Source organism: Tilletiaria anomala, assembly GCF_000711695.1.
Source record: "Tilletiaria anomala UBC 951 chromosome Unknown K437scaffold_25, whole genome shotgun sequence".
Taxonomy (NCBI): domain Eukaryota; kingdom Fungi; phylum Basidiomycota; class Exobasidiomycetes; order Georgefischeriales; family Tilletiariaceae; genus Tilletiaria; species Tilletiaria anomala.
In genome coordinates, this window is record NW_013546997.1 from 135,043 (window position 1) to 159,489 (window position 24,447).

A 24,447-nucleotide genomic window follows, 5' to 3' on the forward strand; every position below is an offset into this window, starting at 1 on the left:
GGGAGATGTTGATCCGCGATGCACAGTCGAAGAGGATGCAGACCAGTCTGATGAGGAGGACGGTGCCTTTGCGAGCATAGCTCGGCGCGCAGCCAGATCCTTTCTCCTCTTCCTGAAAGCTTGCTGCTGATCTGCTGGTGGTGACTGAGAGCGATATGTTTGGAAAGCAGTCGACGTGCTTGCTGCTCGCCAGGTGCTCTTGGAAGGTGTAGCGCCGATCCAATGAACGCTAAACTAGTGAAGCGCGAGATAGGCTGTGGTTCATAGAGCAAAGCACGGCTCCCGGCAGTCCAGCCTAGATGCCGATGATGCTCTAGCGGTCCTGGACTGTGCACTTGAGCGACATGCGATATGCATGTATAGGTGCGAGTGACGACGAAAGAGCAGATTGCCAAAGCCGTTTCTGTAATCATCTGGCGATTTGATTGCAGAAACGGAAAAAGAAAAGAAGCACGGGGAAATGTGCGCTCCAGTGCGTGAGAGATTTGATTACAAGCAAGTAAAATATTTTTTTAAAACCCCTGGTTACCAGGATACAGATCACCCAAAATCTTCTGTGGCCTACCCAACTGTCCTTCTCAACTGAGCAACCGCCTTTCCACCACCACACACGAGCAAAAGTCTATTGCAATCCTAGGTAGGATCAAGCGGCTACATACAGACGACAGCAATCATTCATTCCGTCCCACATAGCGGACAGCCTGCGACATTCAACATGTCGCGTTGTTCCACTGAAGGCCGGGATGGAAGCTGCCAACGAGAAGGCAGCCGGGTCGTTCGTCGATGCTCAGGCGCCGCGCCCGGCATTGGTTCACGGGACGCGCGGAGATAAGATCCCGCGAAAAAGACGCAAAATCTCGAGTATCGAGACATCAGCCCCACCTCACGAGAAAGACTACACAGAAATCCGAGAGTGGCGGCTCTGTGTTCTGTGATCGGCTTTCTACAGCATCAAACAGCGAACGCCCGCCTGCTGACGCTGGTAGCTCATCCGCTCTTGTCCAACCAGTGGATTTGGTGCAACAATGTCGACCAGAGGATAGTCTGGAGGCATAGACATCATATATGGAGACGAATTCTCAAGGCTACGCTTACATACGTCGGGGGGGGCAACGCGAGCAGAGGCCATACATTCACAAGAGTCGGAGCCGCTTGCGGCAAGTCCATGTCGGCCACCGTCCGCCAGCCACCATGCATGAGAGTCCGGGGTTGTTATCGCTTGCGCTATTGTTATCGCATCGCCCATGATTTTGTTCACTTGGTTTTCGGTGAAACATAAAGTATGTAACATGGAAGCCACACTGACTGCACATAAGAGTAGCGCCTCATCGGCCATCGCCATACGGAATGATAGTCACACATCTTGTAAGTTGTCGGGTAAGGACAAGGCCCACGTCTTCGGTCGTTGATCACATGATTTTACATGACACGGCGGACACTGCTCTCTCACGATCTCACGCGGTGGCAGGCGCCGCTGCAGCAGCAGTTGGCACGTGCCATCTCCACAGCATTCGGAGCTTGGACGCCTTCGGCTTGCTGCCTTCCTTCTCCTTGACCGTTTCCACAGTCTTTTCCTTCTCCTTGTCAGCTGTGTTGCCTCCTCTTTCGTTCGTGTTGGCCTCAGGGCTGCTGATTGTGGACGCAGCAGCGACGCGGTTACCGATCTCCTTGAGGCTGACAAGCATCTGCTGAGAGCCGCTGGCTAGCTCGCACAGCCTACCTCCTTTAGCGGCCTCATCTGGTCTTTGCTGCTCTCCACCGCTTCCAGAGACCTTAGGTCGCTCAGCGGCTGTATTGGCCAACAGGTGGAGTAATGCCATCTGGTTGATCCGCTGCTTGAGCGCGGCGCGCCCCCCTGCAAATGCATATCCAGGCTACGAGAAAGAAATGGATAACTTGTCAGTAAAAACCCAAACACTGCAGTAGAGACGCGGGTGGGTGATCCATCTGCACTTCTCGCGAGTCACTCACCTCCCTGAGCTCGACACTCTCGACGACCAGACTGACTCCGTCGTGCGTGTTGCCCCAACTGCGACTCTTGATGCCGGCCCTGTGGCAGCCCTTGTACGCGATGAGACGCGGCGCAATGCGCAGGACAACAGACAGATCACACGGGCGCAACGGCGCCTCGACGATCACATCTCCGCCTGTGGCAGCACCTTCACGTCGTTTCACATCGGTCTCTGCGGCGGTAGCGTCCTGCATCTCCGTATCGCCGTCTTGAGCGTGACCGGTTCCACTGTTGCCGTTGATAGGCTGCGCCTTCACCCCCGCAGACGTGTCCGGGCCTTGCTCCGGGTCAACCATCTTCTTCCACTGCTTCATTGCCAGGCCAGAAGGCAACCACTCGGCCACCTCGCCGGTTGGGAAGGCAGGCAGTTCGACCCAGCCGGCGTGCACGCACATGGCCAGTACGTCCGAGTCGTCCGTGTAGACGTCCGTCCCCCACAGCTTGCGCTTCGCTAGCGGCGTCATATCGCGGAAAGCCCACGCAGCTTCGGAGGCTGAGATGCGCTTCACGCTGCGTTCCTTCTGCGAGTGGCAATCTCCAGCTTCCTTGGACAGGCTCGTCGTATTGCTGCTACTGCTGCTGATGCGTGTCACATTGCTGAGCCTGGAGCGATGGCCTGCGATGCTCGCGGAGGCAGGGTCACTAGCCGACATGGCCGCGCACATCTCCCTCGTCATGCGTGCATGCTCGCGACCGCGCCAGCCCAAACGCCATCGGCCGACGGTCTGAGAAGGCACCGAGCGCGGTGCCGTGATATTGCTCGTGTCGTACTCGCGCTGCATCTCCTCAATCGACGGCCCGGGCCCGAGTCGCTCGCCGCTGATGCGGACCTCCATCGTCCCGCCGACATTGGTAGCGAGCAGCTCGCCTGGTATAAGAGGGTCCACGAGCGGATCATAGATCCACGTGCCGAGATGGCTGACAGGCCTGCCGCGACCGAGACCGAGCCCTGGCGTAGTGGTACCATTGATGATCTCATCCAGCACGTTTGTACACGTCTGCTTTGCAGCGCTGTCGGTGGCGGCAGCCTCGTTGTCCTCTCCGGCGTTGTCAGGCTTTGGAGCTTTCCCAGCCTTGGCTTCCGCTTCCGCTTCGACGCGTGCCTTGGTCCTGAGCGCCTCGTTGCGTCTCCGATCTGCCTCGAGCTTCTCGCATCTCTCCAGGTGCTCCCAGACCGGCTCACTGTCGACACGCGGGCCTGCGTTTAGGTCGCGCGGTGCCGGGACCGGCAGGTCAGGCACGCCTGCGATGGCACTTGCACCTGAGCCCGGAACGACAGCAGTGGACGGCGCAAGACCATGCGCTGGATGGACGACACCTGCCATGCTCGTCGCGGCCAGCGTGGAATGCGGCTGCGGCGTTGCAGCGCCCATGGCACTAGCGTTCTGGCCATAGTAGGCTGCCCCAACTGCGGCGCCAACTGCATCGATAGACTGCGCAGACGAGATGGGACCAGCGGCACTGGGCGGTAGCGGTACGCCGTGAGCGCCGTAGGACGGCGGCGCAGCGGCGTCGATGGGGATCGTCGTCGTCGTTGCCGTTGGAGGTGGGCCGGCACGTGCGACGTCGGACGAGGCCGGCGGCAGCGGGTTATGCTCGACAAGCTCCGTGCGCGCGCGCTTCTCCGGCCTGGTTGTCCTACTTCGTGGTGGAGGCGCCGGAGCAGCTGATGCGCTCGCAGCAGGTCCTAGCGCCTGCTTTGACTGGCCCTGACCCTGCACGTGAGCGTGGTGAGAAGCCTGCACCTGCAGAGGCAGCGACGACGGTGGCGAGGGGCCCACAGCGCCAGCGCCAGCGGTGGGCGTGGAGCCCTCGGGCGGCAGAGACCGGGCAGACATGTGCGCGTCGTACGGCGAAGCGACATACATGCCCATCTCGTGCGGTGGCAGCTGTGGAGGTGGACAGCCATGTGAGAGAACGTGCATGTTGTGATGAGAGTGCGCATGGGGGTGGTGCGGGTGAGCATGCGGGTGCTGGTGCGAGTGCGGCAGTTGATGTTGGTGCTGATGCTGATGCTGGTGCTGGTGCTGATACTGGTGCTGATGCTGGAGCTGATGCGAGTGCTGTTGGTGGGGATGCGCGTGTGCGTGGGCAAGCCCGTGCTGATGCTGCATCTGCATCGGCCCAGAAGCGTAGTATTCGTCCTTAGCCTGGTGGTGGTGGTGCGGAGCGCCTCCATACGGCCCGGGAGTGGCTGTCGGCGGTGGTGGCGGGCCGTCATACGGATTTCCGCCAGGCGCGTACGGGTACCCGTACCCTGGTGGTGGCATCGAGCTGTGCGACGGCGGCGGGGGAGGGTGCTGCTGATGGTGCCGATGTGCATGAGATGGGTGATGCGGGGGCAGTTGGCTAGGCGCTCCATGCGGCGAGAATCGCTGCTGCCCTTGCCCCTGTCCCTGCACTTGCCCCCCCTGTACATGTGGTTGTTGTTGTTGTTGCTGAGCCACTCGCGAGCGTGGAGCAGGCGAAATGTCGCGCGATGACGCGGATACGCCAGCGCGCTGCTGGTTGCCCACAGCGATGCCAGCACCTCCTCTTGCATGAGGGCTAGGAGCAGCGGCGGACTGCGACGCTGGCGACTCTCTCTTGCGCTTCTTCTCCGCTGCTGGCTGCGGCGGCGGCTGTGCCCCCGCCGTTGCGACAGATCCAGCGGCGGCTGACGGAGGGAGCGGCGCCTGGCCGCCAGCGAGCGGGCTCTGGCTAGTGCTGTTGCCATGAAGCGCGGCGGTCTTGCTGCGCGCTGAAGCAGGCGGCACGATGCCAAAGTTGTTCGCGGCGGCGACGGCGGCGCTGGCGAGCGCCGGCTCAACGCCGACGGCGCTGCCGCCGCTGCGCACGCGCGAGTGCCCACCCGCAACACCCCAGCGCGTTTGTTCCTGTGCACGCCATGCGGCCGCCTGCCGCTCGGCCTCCTCGGCGATAGGACCGCTCCACTTGCGCCGAGCCAAGTTGGCCGCAACGGAGATGGACAGCTGCGTCCCGGACGATGCCGAGTTTTTGCTTTTGCTGCTGCTGCTGCTGTGGTTGTTGTTATTGTTGCTGCTGTCGCTGTTGTTATGGTTGTTGTTGTTGTTGGTGGTGGTGGCGTTGGTGTTGTTGTTGTTGCTGCTGCTGTTGTTGTTACTGTTGGTCGCGATGCCGGCGACGGATGGTACCGGCAAAGGCCCTCCGGACGTGGCATTGGAAGGAGGCGAGCCGCCGGCCCGCGCGGACCTTTCGCGCTCGCGCTCCCGTTCACCTTGGATCCTGCGCTCGTCTCCTGCGCCATATCTCGGCGCGTCGCTACGCACGCCGGCACCACTAGACCCGCTAAGGATCGAGCTCATGCTCATCGGGTCGTTGCGCGAGCCCGCAGGCTCACCGCCTGCGCCTGGTGGTGGTGGCGGACCGGCAGCGTAGCTGTCAGACATGACGCGCCTCGGCAGATCGGGCGAACGGAACGGTGCATGACTCGGCGGTGAGCTTGGGCCCGGTGGTGGGCCGGACGCCGTAGAGGGCGCGGAAAGGTGATGATGATGGTGCGATGCAGCAATAGAAGAGTGGTGGGAGTGAGGGTGGTGATGGTGGAGGTGGTGGTAGTGAGGGCCTGACGCCGACGACGACGATGATGCGGCGAGGCTCGAGGCCGAATGGCGGTGATGGACGCTTGCCCTGCCTCCGCCGCCAACAGAGGACGAGCTGATCGAGACAGAGGACAGGCCGGGCGGCTGACTCTGCGCCGAGACGGAGACGGGATGTGAGCCCGGCCCGACCGTGGCGCTGCGCTGCCATTGATCCTGCATGTCGCCGAGGGGGCCAGGTCCGTACGTCTCGCTGACGCTGCGGGACTGGGTGGACGACCGGCGCCCCCCGCCGGCTGAAGCGGAAGATGCAAGAGGCGGCTGCGGCGGAAGACGCGAGTTGTTCAGTGGGCCAGGGAAGAACTCGCTGCCAGGACCCTGGCTGGCGGCTCGAACGTCACTGCCGGGACTGCCGGCCAGCTGCAGCTCGCGGGCGACGTGGTTCGTAGGTGAATGCGGCGGCCTGGACCTTGCTCCTCCTCCTCCTGCCGAGCGTGGGGCCAAGCTAGGCGGGGCCGACATGGCTGGATTGGCGTGATCCCAGGAAGGCAGTTGTCGCCCACGTGGACCGCCGGTTGGTGCTCCTGCGGCCCCGTTTTGCTGCTGCTGCTGATGATGATCCCGCGAGGAAGGCGGGAGACCTGCGCTAGGAGGCAGTGGCCTGCCGTAGGCGGAGGGCGGAGTGCGTGAGCGATGGACGGGTGACGTCGAGCCAGAGTAGGAGCCTGGCCGCCTGTCAGCCACGATAGACGGTTCTGCAGCGTGTTCGTCACCGATTCAGCAATGCTGTCATCCGCCAGGAGGATTAAGCAACGAAGATGAGAAAGAAAGAAGCGTACTCACGAGACATTTGCCCTGCTCCGCCTGGACCGTCGTAATGCGAGTGATATGGGTAACCCCCTGGGTCATGCCTGGATGGTGGCTGTTGCTGTTGCTGTTGCTGCTGTTGCTGTTGCTGTTGCTGCTGTTGCTGCTCTTCTTGTTGGTGCCGCTGCTGCTGCTGCGATGGATGCATGGAAGGATGGTGCCTACTAAACGCGTCGCTATAGCCTGTACCGCCTCCCAGAGCGGAGCCAGGCGGGCCCCCGCTGCTGAGTGCAGAGCGACCAGGTGCGTTGGCAGTGCTGCTGCCGCTGCCGCGGGGAGGCGGGGGAAGTGGTGGCAGGAGATTGTCTCGATCTCTGTCCATGGTGTGCCGTGCTCTCGGCTGCTCTACTGTGCACTGCACGCTCGAAGACGACGTGAATGATGATGATGGGATGGTTATAGCGATGCTGGGTGTCGTTGAGCTACGAAGAAGCAAAAGGGATGGAACCCCAGAAGGACACGCAGCCACCAAGTACATGTATGTATGTATGTATGCATGTATGTATGTAATACAAGTTGAGAGATGTCACAGCCAAAGTCAGAGCAATTCACACTGGCTCATGTGCTGGCAGGCACACCACCCGCTCCTTCCCACTTTGACTCGCTCAGCCCAGCCACCCTCCATCTCACCTGTCCGTGTGATTGCAGTGCGGGAGAGGCTTGTCATCCCCACGCCTTCGTTTGTGCACGCAAGCCAGCAAGCATGTCACTGCAGCCTCATCGCGCAGCAGCCAGTGCAGTGCGCAAAAGCCGCCGTTGGCCCGCACTCGCAGCCCACTAGGCCCAGAGCCACAGGCAAATTGATCGTCCTTCTCTCTTTTTTGTGCATTCACACCCGCTCACATCCAATCTTCCATGAGATCGACGCTCGCCCCGGCAAGCGCTCCATATGAATGATGCTCTCGTGTAAGAAACACTCCACGGTATGGGGACAAGGCGAAAGCGGTCGCCATCGCAAACTCTGCCGGAATATATACGGAATACTCAGAGAGACATCGGCGAAGGGTAGGGCTGTCCAGCTCCAGATGCATTGCTTCATTCCCGCTGGTCGCGGTGGAGGAGCAGGGTCAAGCACAGCTTGGGTATTCGCATTGCGAATTCCGCTGGTAGTGGGCCGCTGTATTTGTACGGTCGCGAGTGGCGCCAAGACCTCTGGGACGTGGACGACCAGCTAGGGTCTCCAATATGCGCCTACTTGCTAGAGCTTCAGCAGGTTGCGAAACGAGCGCACAAGCCGACAGCTCGTCTTCGAAAGTTGACATTCGCATTCACCACCAGCTCTTCTGGCTGTTCTCCAAATAAATATGCCAACTGGCAAGGTCATCGTCCATATTGACTACAATCCACCATTGCAAATATCCAGATGTTGAATTCAGATCCTCAGAGTCGAGATCGTCATCGTTTCTGCTCGTCACTTATTTTCATGAATCCTTCATGTAAAGATAATCGGATCATCCTCTTTTCGCTTTTCAGGAAGACTAGTTACATTCTCCACAAGTCCCAACCCCTGTGGCATGTACCATCTGTCGTGGCACGGGTAGCCTTCGAATGCTTGCCAGATGCGACTCGTATAAACAGGGTGGCTCTCGAAGGATTGCGTCTAAACGGAACCGAATTTGCTTTTCCTAACTCTCGTTCTCGATACTTTGGTCGTTCTCCTTACAAGGAAAACACTCTGACTTCGGAAGACGATACGCACAAAAACTGAGCGAAAACTACCATGGTGGTAGTAGTACTCGTACCGCATACTAATCTAACAGGGTCTGGGGCGACGGGAGAAGCATGGATCATGGGACTTGGTTGGACATGGAAGCGTTGAGTTGGAATTTGGAGTCAATATATTGAAGTTTCTTTTGGATTCTACTTGATGATTACGTAGCCACCCCGTCACTCCGTCGCCAAAGTGGCAAGAGAGCAGACCATTGAAGGCTTCTCGATAGATTACATGTGCTCGCATGGAATACATAGTAGGGTCTACTGACCAGATTATATTGTAGTTGCTAGTTTGCAGGTATGTACAAATATATTATATATATGTACACATTAGTCATCTGTTAGGGTTCCCCAGTTTGGATATATCGCAGGACAACGCACACAGAACAACAAGCAGTGCATGGCCTGTAGGCAGCAAGAATAGTATGTGATGACGGGCCACAGCCTGCCAGTTGGTCACAGAGAGAACCCAATATCCATCCAATCAAATACGAGATGTACATATATTTCATTAAATTAAAACGGGGAATTGGCAATCCTCCACAGGGCACAGGCATATGAATACCTATGTACCTACATAGACTTTTAGACTGGAATTCTTCGGTCCTCCACTACGTACGTACTTTCTCTGTGCTAATGCCGAGAAGCCTGCTGATCCGCTAATGCAAGAGGCCAGAAATTTCAGGATTTCTGACAAGGTTTCGCGGATTCACGGGGGATTTCCTTTACAAACAAAAGAGACTATCCGGCAAGCAAGTCACCAAAATTACAAACTTCGAGACCCGAAAGCCGATGTCCGATCGGGCCAAATCGCGATGTGCCCGGAATCTGGGTTCTGGAAGATTACGAAGCACGACCTGGCCCCCAAGGGCGCCGTGTCCACCTTGGGTTTGTTCAGTGATCGTGATCGGGTTAACCGTCAACTGCGGTACCTTGCACTCCATCTAGAAGAACATGGCAAATTGGCGATATTCGCAGCCGCAATCACACCCACATCAGCCAGCTATCCCAAAGGGCTTCATCGCCATTTTGATTCACATATCATCTCATCCACCGGCTCGTAGGCATGCCCCCTTTTGGGCGCCAAAGTAATGCACAATGATCCTCGTGCAACTGATGACCATTGGATGATCATATCGATGGAGCTGGCTCTTCTACCCGTATCGACAGCGACTCGTGGCTCCTTCGCCCGCCGTTTCCTCATCGCCTCATCATGAACGCCCTGGCCTCATCCCGCGAGGGCTGAGTAGGACGGTGATTACCCAAATCACCACTCATTGTTGGTTACACCCCTTCATTTCGACTAAGGAGCGTTTCCTTGCTTTTTTCCTGGCTGGCCCACCCGCTCCCCATTGTCGTCTGCTGGGTTACGAGGAGCTCACTCAGCGCCCCTACTGGTAGACGTCCAAGCGCTGCGCGAGTTACCATCGCTCTCTCTGCTCGATATATCGCGTTGCTCGACTTGATCCCTCTTCCGATGGGTACGAATTCGCGTTTCTCCAAGTACGCGTCTCGATCTGTCTTCGACTCATACTGACACTTCACCGCTTCGCTTTCCCCTCCCCCACCTCTAGTTGCGCCAGCAGCTCTCATTTATTCGCATCGCATTTTGTTTCCGTTGGCGACCTCGTCCTGCTTTTTCCCGCTTGCATCACATCCGCAGCTGTTGGAGAGCGGAATTTTGGGTTTGGTATGGTGAGCATTGCTGATCACAGATATGAAACAGCGGAATCGAACGTCCCTTAAGCTGACCAAATGAAGACTTTACGAAACCTCATAGGGTACGCAACGGAGCAAGCAGGCACGCCGTCATTAACCTTGTTACCTTTCCCCTGTCGGCACTTTTTTGATCATCCGAATCGTCAGAGCACACCTCGCCTCACTGGCAGTTCTGCAGCCTGTGTCGAAGCCCCCCCCCCCAGGTTATGGCGATGGCCGCAGTCGACAAACAAGCGCAGGTAGGCGTGGACGCAAGCAAAACAGGGTCCCCATTGAGCTTTGAGCAGGTGATCAAGCTCCACCGCAACACTTTTGGAATCGGTTCACCTATTCTTGGCGATGAATGGGAGTCCAGCAACGGGCACGGTGCACTTCCGCCATCCTCTGCACGCTCTTCCGTCTCCTCACGGCGGCGAGAGCTGCAATATCATGGGAGAGGTTCAATGTCTCTATCCTCCTCGTCATTTTCCTCGAGCAATGACGGAAGCGGAAGTTCAAGCCAAGTGTCGCCACCGATCCCAACAGCCAGTGTTACCGTGTCGAGCGGGCTGGCGAGTCCATTGTCTATAGCACCGAAGCCTCGCTCGCCGCTCGTGCCATTGCGAGAGAATCCATTGTGGATCCCCAGCAAACTATTCATGTCACCGTCTGCAAGCTCAGCGACCCCTAACGACGCGGGTATCGTGCAGAATCGCAAAAGCGCAGACGGCACTCGAAGGCGACTGCGGCTCGCTTCTGCGCCAGGCCCCTCTTCGTCCACTCTTTTCTGCCATAGTCCAAGCATTTGGGCTTCATTTGGGAACCCATCCACATCAGACTCGATTGGGACGTCGGACCGGCCCTCAGCACGTAATACAGCCTCACCTGCTTTAGCTCACTCGCTGCTGTTGGTGCCGTCGGTCAGGTCAAGTCCCATAATGGAATGTCTCTCCAAAGGCAGCTTGTGCAACGCGATGTTAGAAGAAGAGCGCAGAACATTCGCAGGTCCGCGACGCAAGCGGATTAGAAGCTCAGTCAGCGCTGGAGGGGTATCCGCAAGGTCCGACGCTGGCAGGCCACCAGAAGCGAAAGGTTCTCAATGTAGAGACAGTGGCCAGGGACACCAGATGGATTCGCGAACATCAGCAAAGCCCTTGTTCACCCCATTGCCATCGTCGTCTTTTGTGCGTTCACGCAAAGTCAGGGCTTCTCGCTCGCAGCCATTGGCTGCATACAATTCCCCGCAGACAATTAGTCCAAAGCCGCCGTACAACTCGAATCGCAATTCGGCCAGCACACAAGGCAGCCTCAGAAGCTTGAGCAGCTCGCACAGCCTCAGCGTCACAGGACGGAGCAGCGAGGGCGGAGCAAGCATAACTTCGAGAGACTTGCTATTCAGCAGCATCCACAATGCGCATAGCGCCCGAAGGGACGGGATACAAAGCTACCACGAAGGCGTTGGCCTTCTCGAGCAGCTAGCTCCGGTGCAAGTAGCACCCAAGCCAACGAGCACAGAGGTAACAGACGGAATGCGTGCCAACGATCGGGGGGCCCGTCCTAAGCCACCAGCCGGGCCTTTCGCCTCCACGAACGACAACTTGCTGATGAAAGCAAGCACCGCCCCTTCACCCTCCCTGCCATTCGTCTCTGACACTGCACGAAATTCAGCTGCGAGCGCATCCGCATCTTTGGTGGCTTCGCCAGCCTTAAGCGCTGAGGCATGGCCACAGAAGCCACCTTACAATACCACACAATTGCTCGCAGCAATGGGCCTATCTCTTGAAATTGTACCGGGCGACACGAGCGAAGGTGATCAGGAAAAAGAAGGCCTGCCGAATGCACCCCTTCGTGCAGGTATTCTTGACAGCACGGCGAAATCGAGCATGTCTACTGCGAGTCATGGCATGAGTCCTGCCCTGGAAAGTGTGAGCGACTCGGTGTCATCGGTAACTTCCCCAAGGTCATTGCCGCGAGCACTGCGCAGTTCCCTGCCCGCGCGCTCATCCCCAAAAGTGACACCATCAACAGCGACATTTGCAGAGGCGGTCGAACGTAGCAATTCGCATCGCTGCAGGGCGCCGCCTTGTCATGTGGTCGTGACCCCGGCCTGCGTCGCGCGCCTGCGAAGGAATGGTGGTCGGAGCATTATAAGTGCCTCAACTCGGAACTCGGCTGGGCCCAACGCCATTCACAGTACTGTCCCACATTCTGACCCCATGTCGAGCGTCGAGACTTTCTTTCCGGCGCACGAGAGACCACTCGCCGACGAGGCGGAGGCGGAGGCAGTCGAAGATGTTGATGATGCTTCAGCATGGAGGGGGGTCACGGTACCCATCGTTGCAGGCACTTTTGCCCGCCGCTCCTTGGAAGCAAGTGTGTCAAACAGCGAATTGCAATACTTTACGCCACCGGCAAGTGTCGAATCGCATTCGTCCCTGAGCAATTCTCTGGCTTTCTCGATACTCACAAAAGTCCAGCAACGCATCGGTGCCTCTCGACAAACCTGGAAGGCAAGCAGCGTCGCAGCGCGGCCCGCACAGGCTGTGCGTTCCATCCTTGACCAAGAGCAGACAGAAGTTCAATTGTCCCAGGTGTCAAGTGCAGGGGATAGCCGCACTGAGAGTGGTTATTGGAGCGGAGACGCAGCAAGCAGGGCTTATGAACTTTCTCGGTGTCGCTTTTTGGACAAATCGGAGGACGAGCTGATGGCGATGGAAAGGCAGCAAAGACACGCCGGCATGGCTGATGCATGCGCTCGACTTGAAGGGGCAACCGCGCGGAGTAATAAGCCCGAATCTGCGCGCAACTCGATGTCCTCTAACAGCGGATACACATACGACATCGCTTCTGCAGCGGGGATGCGATATTCGATGTCAAAAACAGAGGCAGAGGTCACGACGCTTTTCACTGTACTGGCCCCAGACGATCCCGTCGGGGTCAGGCGACCGTCTTTGAACAGCTCACTTCCGCAAGACAGTGATTGGAGCGACGCGATTTCGTGGGCCGCGAGTGATCAGACACATGTGCTGTCCGACTCTACCGACACGACGCCACCGGTCTCATCGGTCCAGCCGCGCGTCCGAAGTGCGCATCGCAAGCTCATCAATGGCTCCTCGTCCGACGAGCTCGACAAGCGCAGAGAGCGTGACTCATGGGCATCGCTTCTTTCCTTCACGGCGGAACAGGACGTCACGGCCCTTGCAGCCACAACCTCGGAGCTCCCCAGTGCTGTGCGTGCAACAGTCGTTAAGGGCGTGATGGAAGATGCGATTATGCCCAAGCAGCGCTGGGTGTATCCTCATCAGCAGTTCGCTCAGTCCGCATCACCATCTCGACCCATCTCGCTACGTCACTCTCTTCCTGAAGCTTGGAGACTGGAAACCCCAGAACAGGAGCGTACTTCGAGGGTAAAGAGTCCAGAAGGTTCAAAGCAAGTGTCTGGCGTGTCGCCTGAGAAGGCATTACACAACGAAACTTTGCCTCAACACTCTGCGCATGCGAACTCTTCGACGATACCCGCCTCCAGAATTACCAGCACCGCCGTGTCGACACCAACCCCGGTGTCAATGGACACACGCGCGGTAGACACTTTGGCCTCGCTGTCACCACGCATGACCCCGTTGCCACCAGGTACGCTCGGCTCATCCGGCCCGGTAGTTACATCAGTCAAAGATGCTGTTGCTGCTGATGCGGGTGACGTCGCAGATCCTTCAAAGCAGGCGGATAGGATGTCCAATCACTGGAGTGACACATGTGGGATTGAGGATCGGGACAGCCGCACACTGAAGCGAGGTCTGAGCCTTAAGCGCTCCAACGCGTGGAAGTCGCTTAGGGGTCCAACTGCTCAGCGAAACAGGCTTCTGTCCACAAAGGCCAGCGACGCCAAGTCCATCTTCGCTGCCTTCCCAAACAACTTCCCGTCCAGTTTGACGATTCTGGGACGGGACCCCGCCAGTGTTTCGCAGCCTTTGTCTCCTCTTTTGATTGCGTCTACATCGTCTGCAGTTCATCAGCGGCAGGACCTAAGGCAATCATCACCCGGGAGTCAACCCGTTCCCGCACATCCACGAATTCTAGCAATCAGTTTCCAAAGCAAGGAGGAGCAGCAGCATCACCACGAGAGAGCGGAACTGCATTCGATGTCACCGAAGGAACCTGTAAATCCCACCGCGGCGCGAACTCTTGCTGTGTGCCCCGACGCGCCGCAACACAATCCCTGGTCTTTACCAACCAGCACCTCCCTCCCATCTACTGCAACAGCGGCCAGTGAGGCGGAGAAGCGCATTTCCCTGCTCGCGAGTCTAGGATCGGCAGTGTCAGATTCGACCCCCAAGCTATCCAGCAGACCTTTACCGGCCGTCAGAGAATATCCACAAATTGAGCAAGCCAACGGAGACGCGCAGGAGATCGCGCTTGCTCGTCTGTTGGATGCACTCGCACCCAGCAGCTGGACGGATCTTGACTGGAGCACGCATGCTCCCAACCTACAGCAGGCTTCTGGATCGCAGGAGATGGTTCATAGGTCCAAGGTATACGGGAAGGACAACAGCGACAACAGCTCCGACAATTATGGCTCTAGCGATGGCGGCGGAAACCAAAGCTCCAACGTGATCTGCCGCGGGGGGGCTCACGCAAATGATGTTGGCGAAGACCCTCGGCAGCCCGGAACTGGGAGGCCTGCACTAGATGAGACTGTATCTGAAGACTTCTCGAGTCAGTCGGAAGACGACTATGGGGGCGTTGATGAGCTGGATGCCGGGCGTCGCGGAGCCGTTCTGTCACAACAAAATATGCTGCGAGCGGACTCATCTGAAGACGATATTCCGCTGGGCAAGCGCGTCGACAATCCTGATCGATTGCAGGAGAAACTCAATTATCGAGTGCAGAAGGAACAGTCCCGACGTGGTCTGCAAACTACCTCCTCGACTGCGACAAGGTCGCAGAATTCAAAAGAGGGTCGAGTCAGGCAGAAACCAATGACAGCGGCAGACCTCAAGACGGGTCTCTCAATATCAGGCCATGCTGCATCGAACGGTAGCATCGACCCAAGTGACCTCTCGTCCAGGCTACGCCGCGTTCAAAGTGCTAGACAGCCCAATGCAAAAGCTACTCATCACTCAGAGAGTATCCAGCCTGAGGCTGCCATCGTACCCCTTAAGCCCCTTTCCCGTCAAAGGCCTCTGTCACGCCGTCATGCTTCCACAAATAATTCAAGGCAAGGCGACAGCATGGCAGTGCAACACAAGCTGACTGCCCCCTCAGAGCTAGGGAAGAAGGCTGCAGAGCTCACCTTATCGCGCTCGTCCACTCGCGCACGCGACCCTTCTGTCCCGCCGCTACCTCCAGTCCCACGTCACTTGGCACAAGTTATCGGCTCACCTGACTCGCTGCTCTCCGAGTCTGCACATGCCGCCCCCACGCCTGTTTCCCCCACGATCCCCGCGGCTCCCATGCACCATCAAACGTTGGCTGCCATTACTGCCGCTGCGTCGAGCGCTTCTCCTGGCCCCGTTCACCACACACGCACTGGGTCACCCGTCGCATCTGCTTCTGCGTTCCAGGGCGGCAGCAAACAAGACACGATAGTGATGACATCGCTTATCCAGCACAAGGTCTACTTGATCACTAAGCAACGCTATGTCAATGTCAATGTCCGCTCGGATGCTCGCGCACGCGATCTTGTTCTGGAGGCTATGAACAACGGCTCTGTCGCTAATGATGACTCCACCCTTGGAGGATGGGTCATCTTTGATGTTAGCGCAGAGTTTGGCATCGGTGAGTAACCCTCGAATGTACACTTGTGTCACCAAGCTGAACACGTTACTCGCTGCGGCTCACAGAACGCCCAATCCGCGAGTACGAACTCGTGTCCGAGGTCGCAGAGCATCGCGCAAGTCAATCGCATGACTACTTTCTTCTGCGACGGACTGAGCTGGCGCCATACGTCAGCTTGCGATCGGTGCCCGATCGATCCCCCGCCTTGGCTGGCTACGTGTATGTGCAGGACCGCAAGAAGAAGTGGAGCAAGCGCTGGCTTGAGCTGCGGGATCACTCGCTGTTTCATGCAAAATCGGACAGTGGCAAGGATGAAGAGCACATCTGCACCCTGTCCAACTTCGACGTCTACCTGGTCACGAATCCTCGATTTAAGGGGCCAAAAGCGCATTCGTTTGCTATCCGCAGCCAGGATAAGATCACGATGTTCGAAAAGCCAGACCAAGATTATCTGCACTTCTTCTGTCTGTCAGACCCGGCAGCTCATCGAGACTGGGTCAAGAACATACTCAATGCTCGGACCTACATCCTGCGCCAGGAGCGCGCGACGCTCTTCCGCGTGCTGACTGCTGCGACAGTCGCTCAAACCTTCATCGGTGCCGACAGTGCTCACCCTGGCGTTCGACGAAGCGGCAGTCTCAAGCACGCCGTTACCACCACCACGCCCAGGCCAGACCAGACCCTCAGCAGTGCAGCCGTCTCCGTCAGCAGTGAGGGCGTGGCAGAGCCAATCTCCGCCTTACACGCATCCAGCAAGCCATTGTTACTCAACGCCGATCTGCTTTCCGGCCCTTTCGAGAAGGGCAGCTTGCTGGCGGAAGTCGCAACGCGAGGACTCATGTCGAACAGCACCACGCGACGTCCGGCTGAAGGAGACTTTAGCATGCATGAACGCACACGGCAGCGCCTCGAGGAGAGTGCCAGGAAGGCTGAGCGGCAGCAAGCCCTCGCCGCCGCCATCGCTGAGGGTCGCCCTTTACTCCATCTGAGCCCTCGCCAGTGAGCAATCAGCACAGCTTAACATCTATCTGTCAGTTCTCAGGATCAGAACTGGTTTCTATCCTCCCTTTTTGTCTGCTTTTGTATTACCCGCATGGAGCCCATGTATCCTTCCCATTGTATCTGCGCAGCCTGCAAAATCTTGCTTGTAATCATCTCATCGAAACTTGCATCATTCATGGACGCATGACACATGCCTTCCGTTCTCACGACGTAGCGAGTGGCGATCAGATTGAGGGATCAAGAATTGCAAACACATTCTAGACTATTTGCATGTCTGCACCTACAAAGGATACCCTGTATCTGCATACGTGAGATGCCGGGCTATCAGGGGGGTTGGCGCAAGGGCCCGGCGGAAATGAGTACCCTTGGGAGTGCTTGCGGCTTGCTCTGTGCCAAAATGGTGCATCTTGTACACTCTCCTCTATCGTCCTCGCAGAGCCTGACTTCAGTTGCTTTAGTACCGGCGAATGTGCAGCCAAAGCGAGGCATGCTGGAAACTTAGCGCCGTCACAAAAGCAGCAACAGCGGCGGCAAGGAAGGAGCAGTAGCAGCGTCGGGAATTGACCGACGAGTCCCTTATTCGAAAAAGTCGGCATGCTGCGCGAAGGGAGCTGATCAGCAGCGGCGTGCATTCAAGTCGCCAGTGGGCGAATGTCCCTCCTCCTTCCTTGCAACGTCGGTTGCAGACGTCAGCTGGTAATCGAAGCATGTCCAGCTCCAGCATACCGGCACTGGAACAACACTAGAATCAATCGCTCCCTCCGGTTGCCTCTTCGCATATCATGAGAAGCCGTCGTAATTCGGCCTGTGCACCTCTTCGTCATGTCACAGCAGCTTGCGCAGGCGCAGGCGCATCAGCAGCCGTACCCGTACCCGTACCCAACGCCATTTGTCGTCGCCCATCACCTGCCAGCAGCTGCCAAAGGCGAAGAATTACAGCACCTCGCGACCACGTGGATGCCTCCTCACACCTTTCGATTACGGCCGTGGCAGTCGGTGATATGTGGACGTAGCAGCCTGAGCTCCTGTATATGTGGCTGCATCGGCCGTGCCTGCTTTCACTGTGTCATGCTGCCTGCACGCTGGCAAGTAACGTGAGCGTCGCATCTCCCACGGCCAGCAGTACGACGCGAAGGAGCAGCGCACCTGAGGTGATTTCCGAAACGATCTCATTCCGAGCCTGCAACTACTATGTCAATTTATCCATTGGCCCAAAGCCCTAGACACTTCGGCCGTCATCAAGGTTATTACCCTGCAGCTCAACACTATGTAGCTTAACCTAATGCCGCAACTCTTTCTCACAGGTGTGCTCACGATGGATTTCGAAGGGCTAGTATCTCAGCGGTGCGTGGCAGAACATTCAAGGGAGTGGCGCGAACGATACCTTTTGTACCATCTATGGCAGGGTACGTAAGTGAATATAATACAGCTGTGATATGTGATTGACGGAGGCGTACACTTGTGCTCGCAGTGGCTGCATCCCATCACGTGAGGTGCGCGCAACAGCCTCTGCTTCAATCACGGCGCGGGTCCCCATCGCCATTAAGCTTATGCATAGGGATGACGCCTTCCGAACGCAAGGCCCCAGTCCCCAAGCGACTGTAGCCAGTAGCCGCAGAGCCTCCAGAGGCTTGCTGCTGATCACTGCTCTGCTTCATCTTCGCCGAGGCGTAGACAATGCTGTAGAGGGTAGGATGACAGCAAGGAACGATGCCAGAGCAAAAACAATAATTGAGGACACCAATTTGATAAAAGCAGACAATGTCAAGAACTTACCCGGCCAAGGAGCCTACAGCAATGGCGATCCCGTTTCCAGCAGTGGCTTTCTCCTTGAAGAAAATCATACCGCTAAGCGCAAGGGGAAGCTTGTTCAATGCACCGACCATGCTGTACGTGGTCGAGGATGTCACGCGGATGCACCATGCCGTAGACCAGCTGATTAGCATGGCGCATGCGCCAGAGAATCCAATAGCGGCAAAGAGTTGGGCACGCTTGTCTTGCGGACTAAGGAAAACATTAGCTCCATCTGTACATGCACTTCAGGCGAAAGGCTCAGGAAAGTGGCACCAGGACACTCACAAGGCAGAGTCGAAGTTCTCCTTCGTCCACTTCTCGACGAGCTATGGCAGTCACATCAGAAGGCGTCAGATTTACCACACCTCTGTCGAGACAATAGGGGCTCGATATAACTTACAAGAGAGAGCAGCAGCAAGATTGGGATCGACAGCAGGTTGTTGTAGTACATCGAGTCCCAGTCCTTAAATCCCGTCATCTTGATCTGTTTACGCATGAGGAGCACCTATGAAAGGAACGATGGCGTCAGCCGCTTCGGGTTTCTCGAAATCATCCCGTCTGAAAGGCGAAAAGAGCCATACTCGCTTGCACTCACGTATGAGGCGCTGCAGAGACAATTGAGTGCCATCCAAACATATCCACTGTTTAACATTGCGCTTGCTCCACCCAGAGGCGTGGCAGCCGAATCGAGCAACGGGTCATTGTTCGCGAGCCCCAGAGCATCTTTCGATGCCTGATTGATTCTGTCCTGCTCCACTTTGAGCCCATCGACAGTTGGGACAAACTCGCCTGTCATGGGGTTCCATGTGCCGCCGGAGAGATGCGAATCGCTCAGATGCGGGTACGGGAGGTCCTTGGTGAAAGCCAGCTGCGACAAATCGGCCCAAGCAGCAATAATTGAGGAAACGACCATGAGCAAGAAAGAGAGCAGTGTGAGGGCCGTCAGGCGGCCTTTGAACCAGATCCTCTCGCCGTACGCGATGAGGACGATGGTCAGATTTTTGAAAATGGTGTAGACCGAGACATTGAGATGCTGTAGTGCCTTGCTGCCAGTGTAGATGACAAAAACAAGCAGAACGCTGATCGGCATCCATAGTCCTGCGTCTTTCCTGTTGAGGCCGCGGAGTGAAATCCAACCCAGGCGGCGTGCTATTATCACGAGGGCTACGCCGATGAGAGACTGCATGAGCAGCACGGCGAGGTTGAGGTTGAATTTTTTGTCCAGCACGATGAACTGAAGATGGAAGAGGTGTTAACAAAAATTGTAAAGGCGTTGTTCTCACATCGAAAGAGGACACGCACCTTGTTCGCAACCGTCATCATGATACTGCTCATGCAGTAGGCCAAAATACTTGACAGGCCTTGCCCTTTGGAAGCCCGGCCTGCCGGGTCGTCCGCACCCGAAGAAGCGCTTCCGATGCGTCCCAAGTCGACCTTAATGGTCGGACCCCCATTTCCCGATGCACCATTGGGCAGAAATGGCGCAGACTCTGCCACAGCCTTGCTCCCTGCGCCACGCAGATCGTTGTCATGCTCCAGTCCTGGCACCTCATCGTCGTCGCGTTCGTAGGTGGTGCTGATGGACGACGCAGAGCGCGGCTCGGGCGCAAAGTAGGATCTACCTTGTGAGGCCATATTTCCTCCAATCTCCTGGCAAGAGTGTTCTACGGGTCCAATACCAGCTGGCTTTCTGGTCCGCAGTTGGGTGGGATAAACCGTGGGCACACGAAAGCGACGGTGGAAGAGCGATTGCAGTTGATGACAATCACCAACACTGTGGGCATACGCCAATAAGCGCCCTGCCCTGTCCTTTGTTTAGTTTTCTACCGGTCACGCGTGAAACAGACCTTGAGTTGGCGACGGTAGCATGAAATCGGTCCGCACTATTTCGTTCTTGCTGGTTATAGCAAGCATAACTCAGTGGCGCATCCGTCATGAAGTTCACATGGCTCATGATGGCCCATGATGATGGCTCGAGGTGAATTTGAATTCCGGGCCAGCGTACATAGAACCCTGTCGTTTCAACAGAGAATATCCCGAATCTCGAAACAAGTCTCCTTCCAAACCGGAAAATAAGACCAAAAATAGGGCTTTCCAGCTCAATGCTTACCATGCGCGGGACACTGACTTTCTTTGGCAGGCGGGGTTATGGTGTGAGCTTTCTTGACTTTGGTGCGGGCACGTTCGAAGCCATAATTAGGGTTGGTTGCTCCTGCACCCTGGCCCACCAGGCACGACAGCCAACGTTCCCTTCGAACAGAATACATTGCTCCTGAAGGCGCGTGGTCGGGGGTGGAGAGCATATCGATGTGTGGTCTCAATGTGGGCGAGTCGATGGAAGATGCGACTGGCTCTCCTCGAGGCTTCCCCCTTCTTTTCTTGCTACACCATTGGGTAGCAGTCTGAGTTCGATCCGCTTCAATTGTCCTACCCTTTGCTTCGAGCAGCCTGCAGAACAGAGTAGGATATCAAATCACAGTCGCCGGGGTGAACGCATCCGACCGTGCACCTTGCACCTCACGTCCTTTACCAGGTCCTTCGCAAAGGTCATCGGCTACTTGTCCATCATGTCGCTGGGTACCTTTGATGCCAACCAGGCGCAGAACTTGCCAGAGATCGAGAAGCAGATGGCCGTCAAGTGTGTTGAGCATGCCCAGACGTACTGGAACCTACTCGAGAAGATCAAGCCAAGTACTCTCAAGCTTACCAAGTAAGTGTTTTTGTTCTCGCAAACAAACTTGAGCACGACTATCACAGCACTAGAACCTGCTCTCTGGAGTCTTACATGCTAGTCTCTGCCTTCTTCTCTATTCCTCTTGGACCATTGAAGGCTTGACGATGAGATCTACACCGACTTCACGCAGTCGTTTCCCGAGTACTCCGAGGAAAGCAGGCCGAAGAGCGTGCAGAAGATTGACGAAGATGAGATGAAATCGGCAAAAGGTAAAGAGCGCTGGAGGAAGTTCTCGGAAAGGTACGAGGGAAAGGGTGAGTCGCCAAAGCAGCACGAGCCATTCCATGAGCTTGCCGCATGTCTAACTGTAAAGTCACTGACGTATACTTCGGATTGGACACTGGTGTGCATGCCCAAAGTTGCCGACTTCAATCAAGGCACGCTCATCCGTACGGACTCCTCTGACGAGTACACGCAAAACAACACCATATTTGTCTTGCGTCTTCAATTCTACTGCTTCGAGATTGCGCGATGCAGGCGAGGACTGAACGACTGGATCTGGGACAAGGAGCAGGCGGAGAAGGCAAAGGTCAGTTGTCTGCTTGTGTGATTCATAACAAGCCGAGCAAGTCTCGTAGAGTCAGCTGACTTTCCCCCATGTTTGCATGGTTCTCCTTCTGTTGCAGCAAAAGGGAAAAGGGAAAAAGTGAAGGACACTACCTGCTAAACAAAGCGGGGGCACATAATCTGTGAACTTCAGAAGCAACCGGGTGCTCGGAAAGCAGGTACGCCTGATTTGCTGTTACGTCGGAACAACTGCTCGCTCTAGAAAGAGAAACGCACTCTCCGTTGCTTGGCTGAAGTCGAAGTATACATGTACGCTCAACTTACAAAGAGGCACACCCGGCCTAGTGCCTATTAGTAATTTCTTGCAACCCAAGAGGGAGGCCAGATGTATACGACTCACAGAGCACCGCCGCAATCCACATGCCGCATTCGGTTGCAAGCAGAGTCTGCGAACATAAAGGTAGTATATTCGAGCCGGCATGACAAGCTCATGGGTGCATCATTATGAAGATACGTTTACACCAGAAGTGGACAGGGAGCATGAGAACGAACAAGGCAGCAAGCGCTGCGGGTTGTGAATGTGTTCTGTCATGTGTGCTTGGGTGAGTCGATCCAACCTTGCCATCAAAACCAGTCTAGTCTATCGCCGGGTTTTGGCTCGGCTCGCTCCACTGTGAGTGCCTCCAACCCCACTTGTCACCCTCGATGTGCTGGGCTTGTGCCTCAGGTGGCATCGCTGGAAGTATAGCTCAATCTGTGCTCAATTTGTCGAATACATAAAAAGTCTAAAGCCACTCTTGTCGCGTCCTCTGCTGAACAATGCACCCCACTGCAGGCACGCTCACCCATGCTGAAACCGCGAAGTCGGCGCCGCTGGTCAATACTCGGGCTTTCCGCTTGACCAGAGAGAGACCTCAGTGCTGCAACGGTACGGCGGGTGTTAACACGAATGCATGGACGGGCTGATACACTGACGGCTGATGGTGCTGCACTCTCGATAAGTCTTCCAGAACCCAGCCACCAAAACCAGACCACCTCTAAACTAGTAAAGGTCCTCCCTGCACACCTGCGCGCTGCAAGACAGCCAGTCTCACAAGGCAAACTGGGGCTGCCGAACTAATTGTCACTAGGTTCGCGCTGTCAGCCAGACTAGCCGCCAGGGTTATTTTTTTGTTTGTAGCTGGAGGATCAGTTGAGGACGCTTGCACCGAATTGCTTCAATCTAAACTTGAATTGGGAGTTCCAATCATCAATGCAGCCACACAGGGTTTCTTTTGTCAGCGGCAGGCTGTGGTCAGCGGGGTTTTACATGGGGTGCGGGCATACGCCAGTAGAGTGACTTCTGAAGCTGTGATTTGTGAAGCGAGGAGACACATCAGAGGCTGTAGTGCATAGGTACATCATGCCTATTGGCAGCAACAGCTTTGTTGGTCTTTGCAGTCCTGCGGCCGGAATCCTTAATACGCAGTCAGTCCATCGTACTCTTATTATTTGAAGACGGCCTTCGCCGATCGAAACGAGCTTACGTCGAAGTGGATTTCCTACGTTGTCAAAATTGTGCACCCGAAAGCGATGACTGGCCATCGCCCGTAGGCCAGAAGGCATATCTCTTCCCCGATTGCAAAGAAGAGCGTTGCTGGCCACTGCCTGTCATCGTACTCGCGCAGCGCAGCTCACGAGATGCCAGCGTCGTCTTTTGCGAACAGAGCTGGACAGCGCAATCGGTCAGCAGGGGCATCGAGCGTAAAATCTGGCATCAAAGACGACCTTCGCCAGCAAGGCGAATCTGAACAGCTCTCAAATCCGGCTCATCGAACCGCAAGCGAGCCACGAAAAACAGATTACATTCCGATATATCAGGAGCACTGCAGTAGCGAGCGAGGGCAAGGTGAAGATCTGCACGCCTCGAACATCTCCTCAGCAGGGGAATTTTTGCCAGCCGAAGGTACACATTCGCACCCATCTCCGGCGGGGCGTACGATCCGATTGAATCAGTATGGGCATGAGCTTGACGGTCAGTTTGACTGGGCTGTCGACAAGTCGAAGAGAATGATCAAGGTGAGGCGTAAATCAAGTCTATCCTAGAGTGTGCCTGCAGCTCTCATTTGGCTGAAGCGGAAATTGAACCCGCTTGGCCGTTGCAGGAGCTCCCACGTCGATCTCTAGCGGGCCACCTCGGCTCGCCTCCATCGATCAATCGAGATGCTGAAGATGTGCCACTTGGCCTTGTCGAAAGGAGGGTGCACGCTTCGCGGGGGTCAGGAGAAACACTCGGCGACCTTCCAAACTTGATCCAAGACTTGCGAGTAAGCTCATCTAGCCTGCTGACGGCCCGTCACAAGGTGGCGGGCATGCTTGTCAACAAGAAGCTTGGTAACCCTGACTCTGTTGGAACGATCAGTACGAGGGGAAGCACTACGAGCGCAAGCAGTGCGTGCCGGTCTAGCTCCGGGCATCGAGATTCCGATCAAGAGTCTACCTCCTTGCCAAATTCTGAGACCGAAGGGGAAATTTTCACTGAAGGCGTTAGCGGTCGCTCGTTGTCCAGGTCGAGTCCAGCGAAGTCGCTCTCGCCGAAAGCCCAGACATCGCCCCTCCCCAAGGACCCGCAAGCGCTTCTGGCGGAGCTCACGCAGGCTCTTGTACCGGCGATGGCCGCCTCAGAGGCTCGCATTAGTGTGGGTATGAAGGCAGATGAGGAAGCGCCAGCCGCTGGGGATGCAGCTTCAGTGGGCAAGGAAGATGGGATAGCGACATTCAGATTTGACATACCCGAGGCAATGCGG

General features: G+C 56.4%; 7 protein-coding genes across 7 annotated transcripts; 4 read left to right on the forward strand and 3 right to left on the reverse strand.

The window, feature by feature from the left end:
- Positions 1-1,109: 1,109 nt before the first annotated feature.
- Positions 1,110-6,865, reverse strand: K437DRAFT_273474 (uncharacterized protein). Its single transcript, XM_013388677.1, has 3 exons — positions 6,415-6,865; positions 1,972-6,326; positions 1,110-1,874 (listed from the first exon to the last, which is right to left on the reverse strand). The coding sequence occupies exons 1-3, from the start codon at positions 6,758-6,760 to the stop codon at positions 1,455-1,457; spliced, it is 5,121 nt and encodes a 1,706-aa protein (XP_013244131.1). The 5' UTR covers positions 6,761-6,865; the 3' UTR covers positions 1,110-1,454.
- Positions 6,866-6,877: 12 nt separating this feature from the next.
- On the forward strand, positions 6,878-7,566 carry K437DRAFT_86561 (uncharacterized protein). The gene is made up of 2 exons (XM_013388678.1): positions 6,878-6,940; positions 7,011-7,566. Exons 1-2 carry the CDS (start codon positions 6,923-6,925, stop codon positions 7,329-7,331), a joined length of 339 nt encoding a protein of 112 aa, XP_013244132.1. The 5' UTR covers positions 6,878-6,922; the 3' UTR covers positions 7,332-7,566.
- Positions 7,567-15,437: 7,871 nt separating this feature from the next.
- On the forward strand, positions 15,438-16,627 carry K437DRAFT_222675 (uncharacterized protein; the record flags this gene model as incomplete). Its single annotated transcript, XM_013388679.1, has 2 exons — positions 15,438-15,624; positions 15,690-16,627. 2 exons carry the CDS (start codon positions 15,438-15,440, stop codon positions 16,625-16,627), a joined length of 1,125 nt encoding a protein of 374 aa, XP_013244133.1.
- A 220-nt stretch (positions 16,628-16,847) lies between these two features.
- K437DRAFT_86622 (uncharacterized protein) lies at positions 16,848-17,538 on the reverse strand. The gene has a single exon (XM_013388680.1). It carries the CDS (start codon positions 17,256-17,258, stop codon positions 16,884-16,886), a length of 375 nt encoding a protein of 124 aa, XP_013244134.1. The 5' UTR covers positions 17,259-17,538; the 3' UTR covers positions 16,848-16,883.
- Positions 17,539-18,117: 579 nt separating this feature from the next.
- Positions 18,118-20,432, reverse strand: K437DRAFT_290430 (UDP-galactose transporter). Its single transcript, XM_013388681.1, has 6 exons — positions 19,723-20,432; positions 19,016-19,654; positions 18,821-18,925; positions 18,706-18,746; positions 18,403-18,630; positions 18,118-18,306 (listed from the first exon to the last, which is right to left on the reverse strand). Exons 1-6 carry the CDS (start codon positions 20,053-20,055, stop codon positions 18,141-18,143), a joined length of 1,512 nt encoding a protein of 503 aa, XP_013244135.1. The 5' UTR covers positions 20,056-20,432; the 3' UTR covers positions 18,118-18,140.
- Positions 20,433-20,786: 354 nt separating this feature from the next.
- K437DRAFT_255587 (DUF757-domain-containing protein) lies at positions 20,787-22,096 on the forward strand. Its single transcript, XM_013388682.1, has 4 exons — positions 20,787-21,130; positions 21,251-21,408; positions 21,514-21,683; positions 21,781-22,096. Exons 1-4 carry the CDS (start codon positions 20,988-20,990, stop codon positions 21,802-21,804), a joined length of 495 nt encoding a protein of 164 aa, XP_013244136.1. The 5' UTR covers positions 20,787-20,987; the 3' UTR covers positions 21,805-22,096.
- Positions 22,097-23,249: 1,153 nt separating this feature from the next.
- On the forward strand, positions 23,250-24,210 carry K437DRAFT_86830 (uncharacterized protein). The gene is made up of 3 exons (XM_013388683.1): positions 23,250-23,719; positions 23,806-23,967; positions 24,063-24,210. The coding sequence occupies exons 1-3, from the start codon at positions 23,342-23,344 to the stop codon at positions 24,105-24,107; spliced, it is 585 nt and encodes a 194-aa protein (XP_013244137.1). The 5' UTR covers positions 23,250-23,341; the 3' UTR covers positions 24,108-24,210.
- Positions 24,211-24,447: the final 237 nt, after the last annotated feature.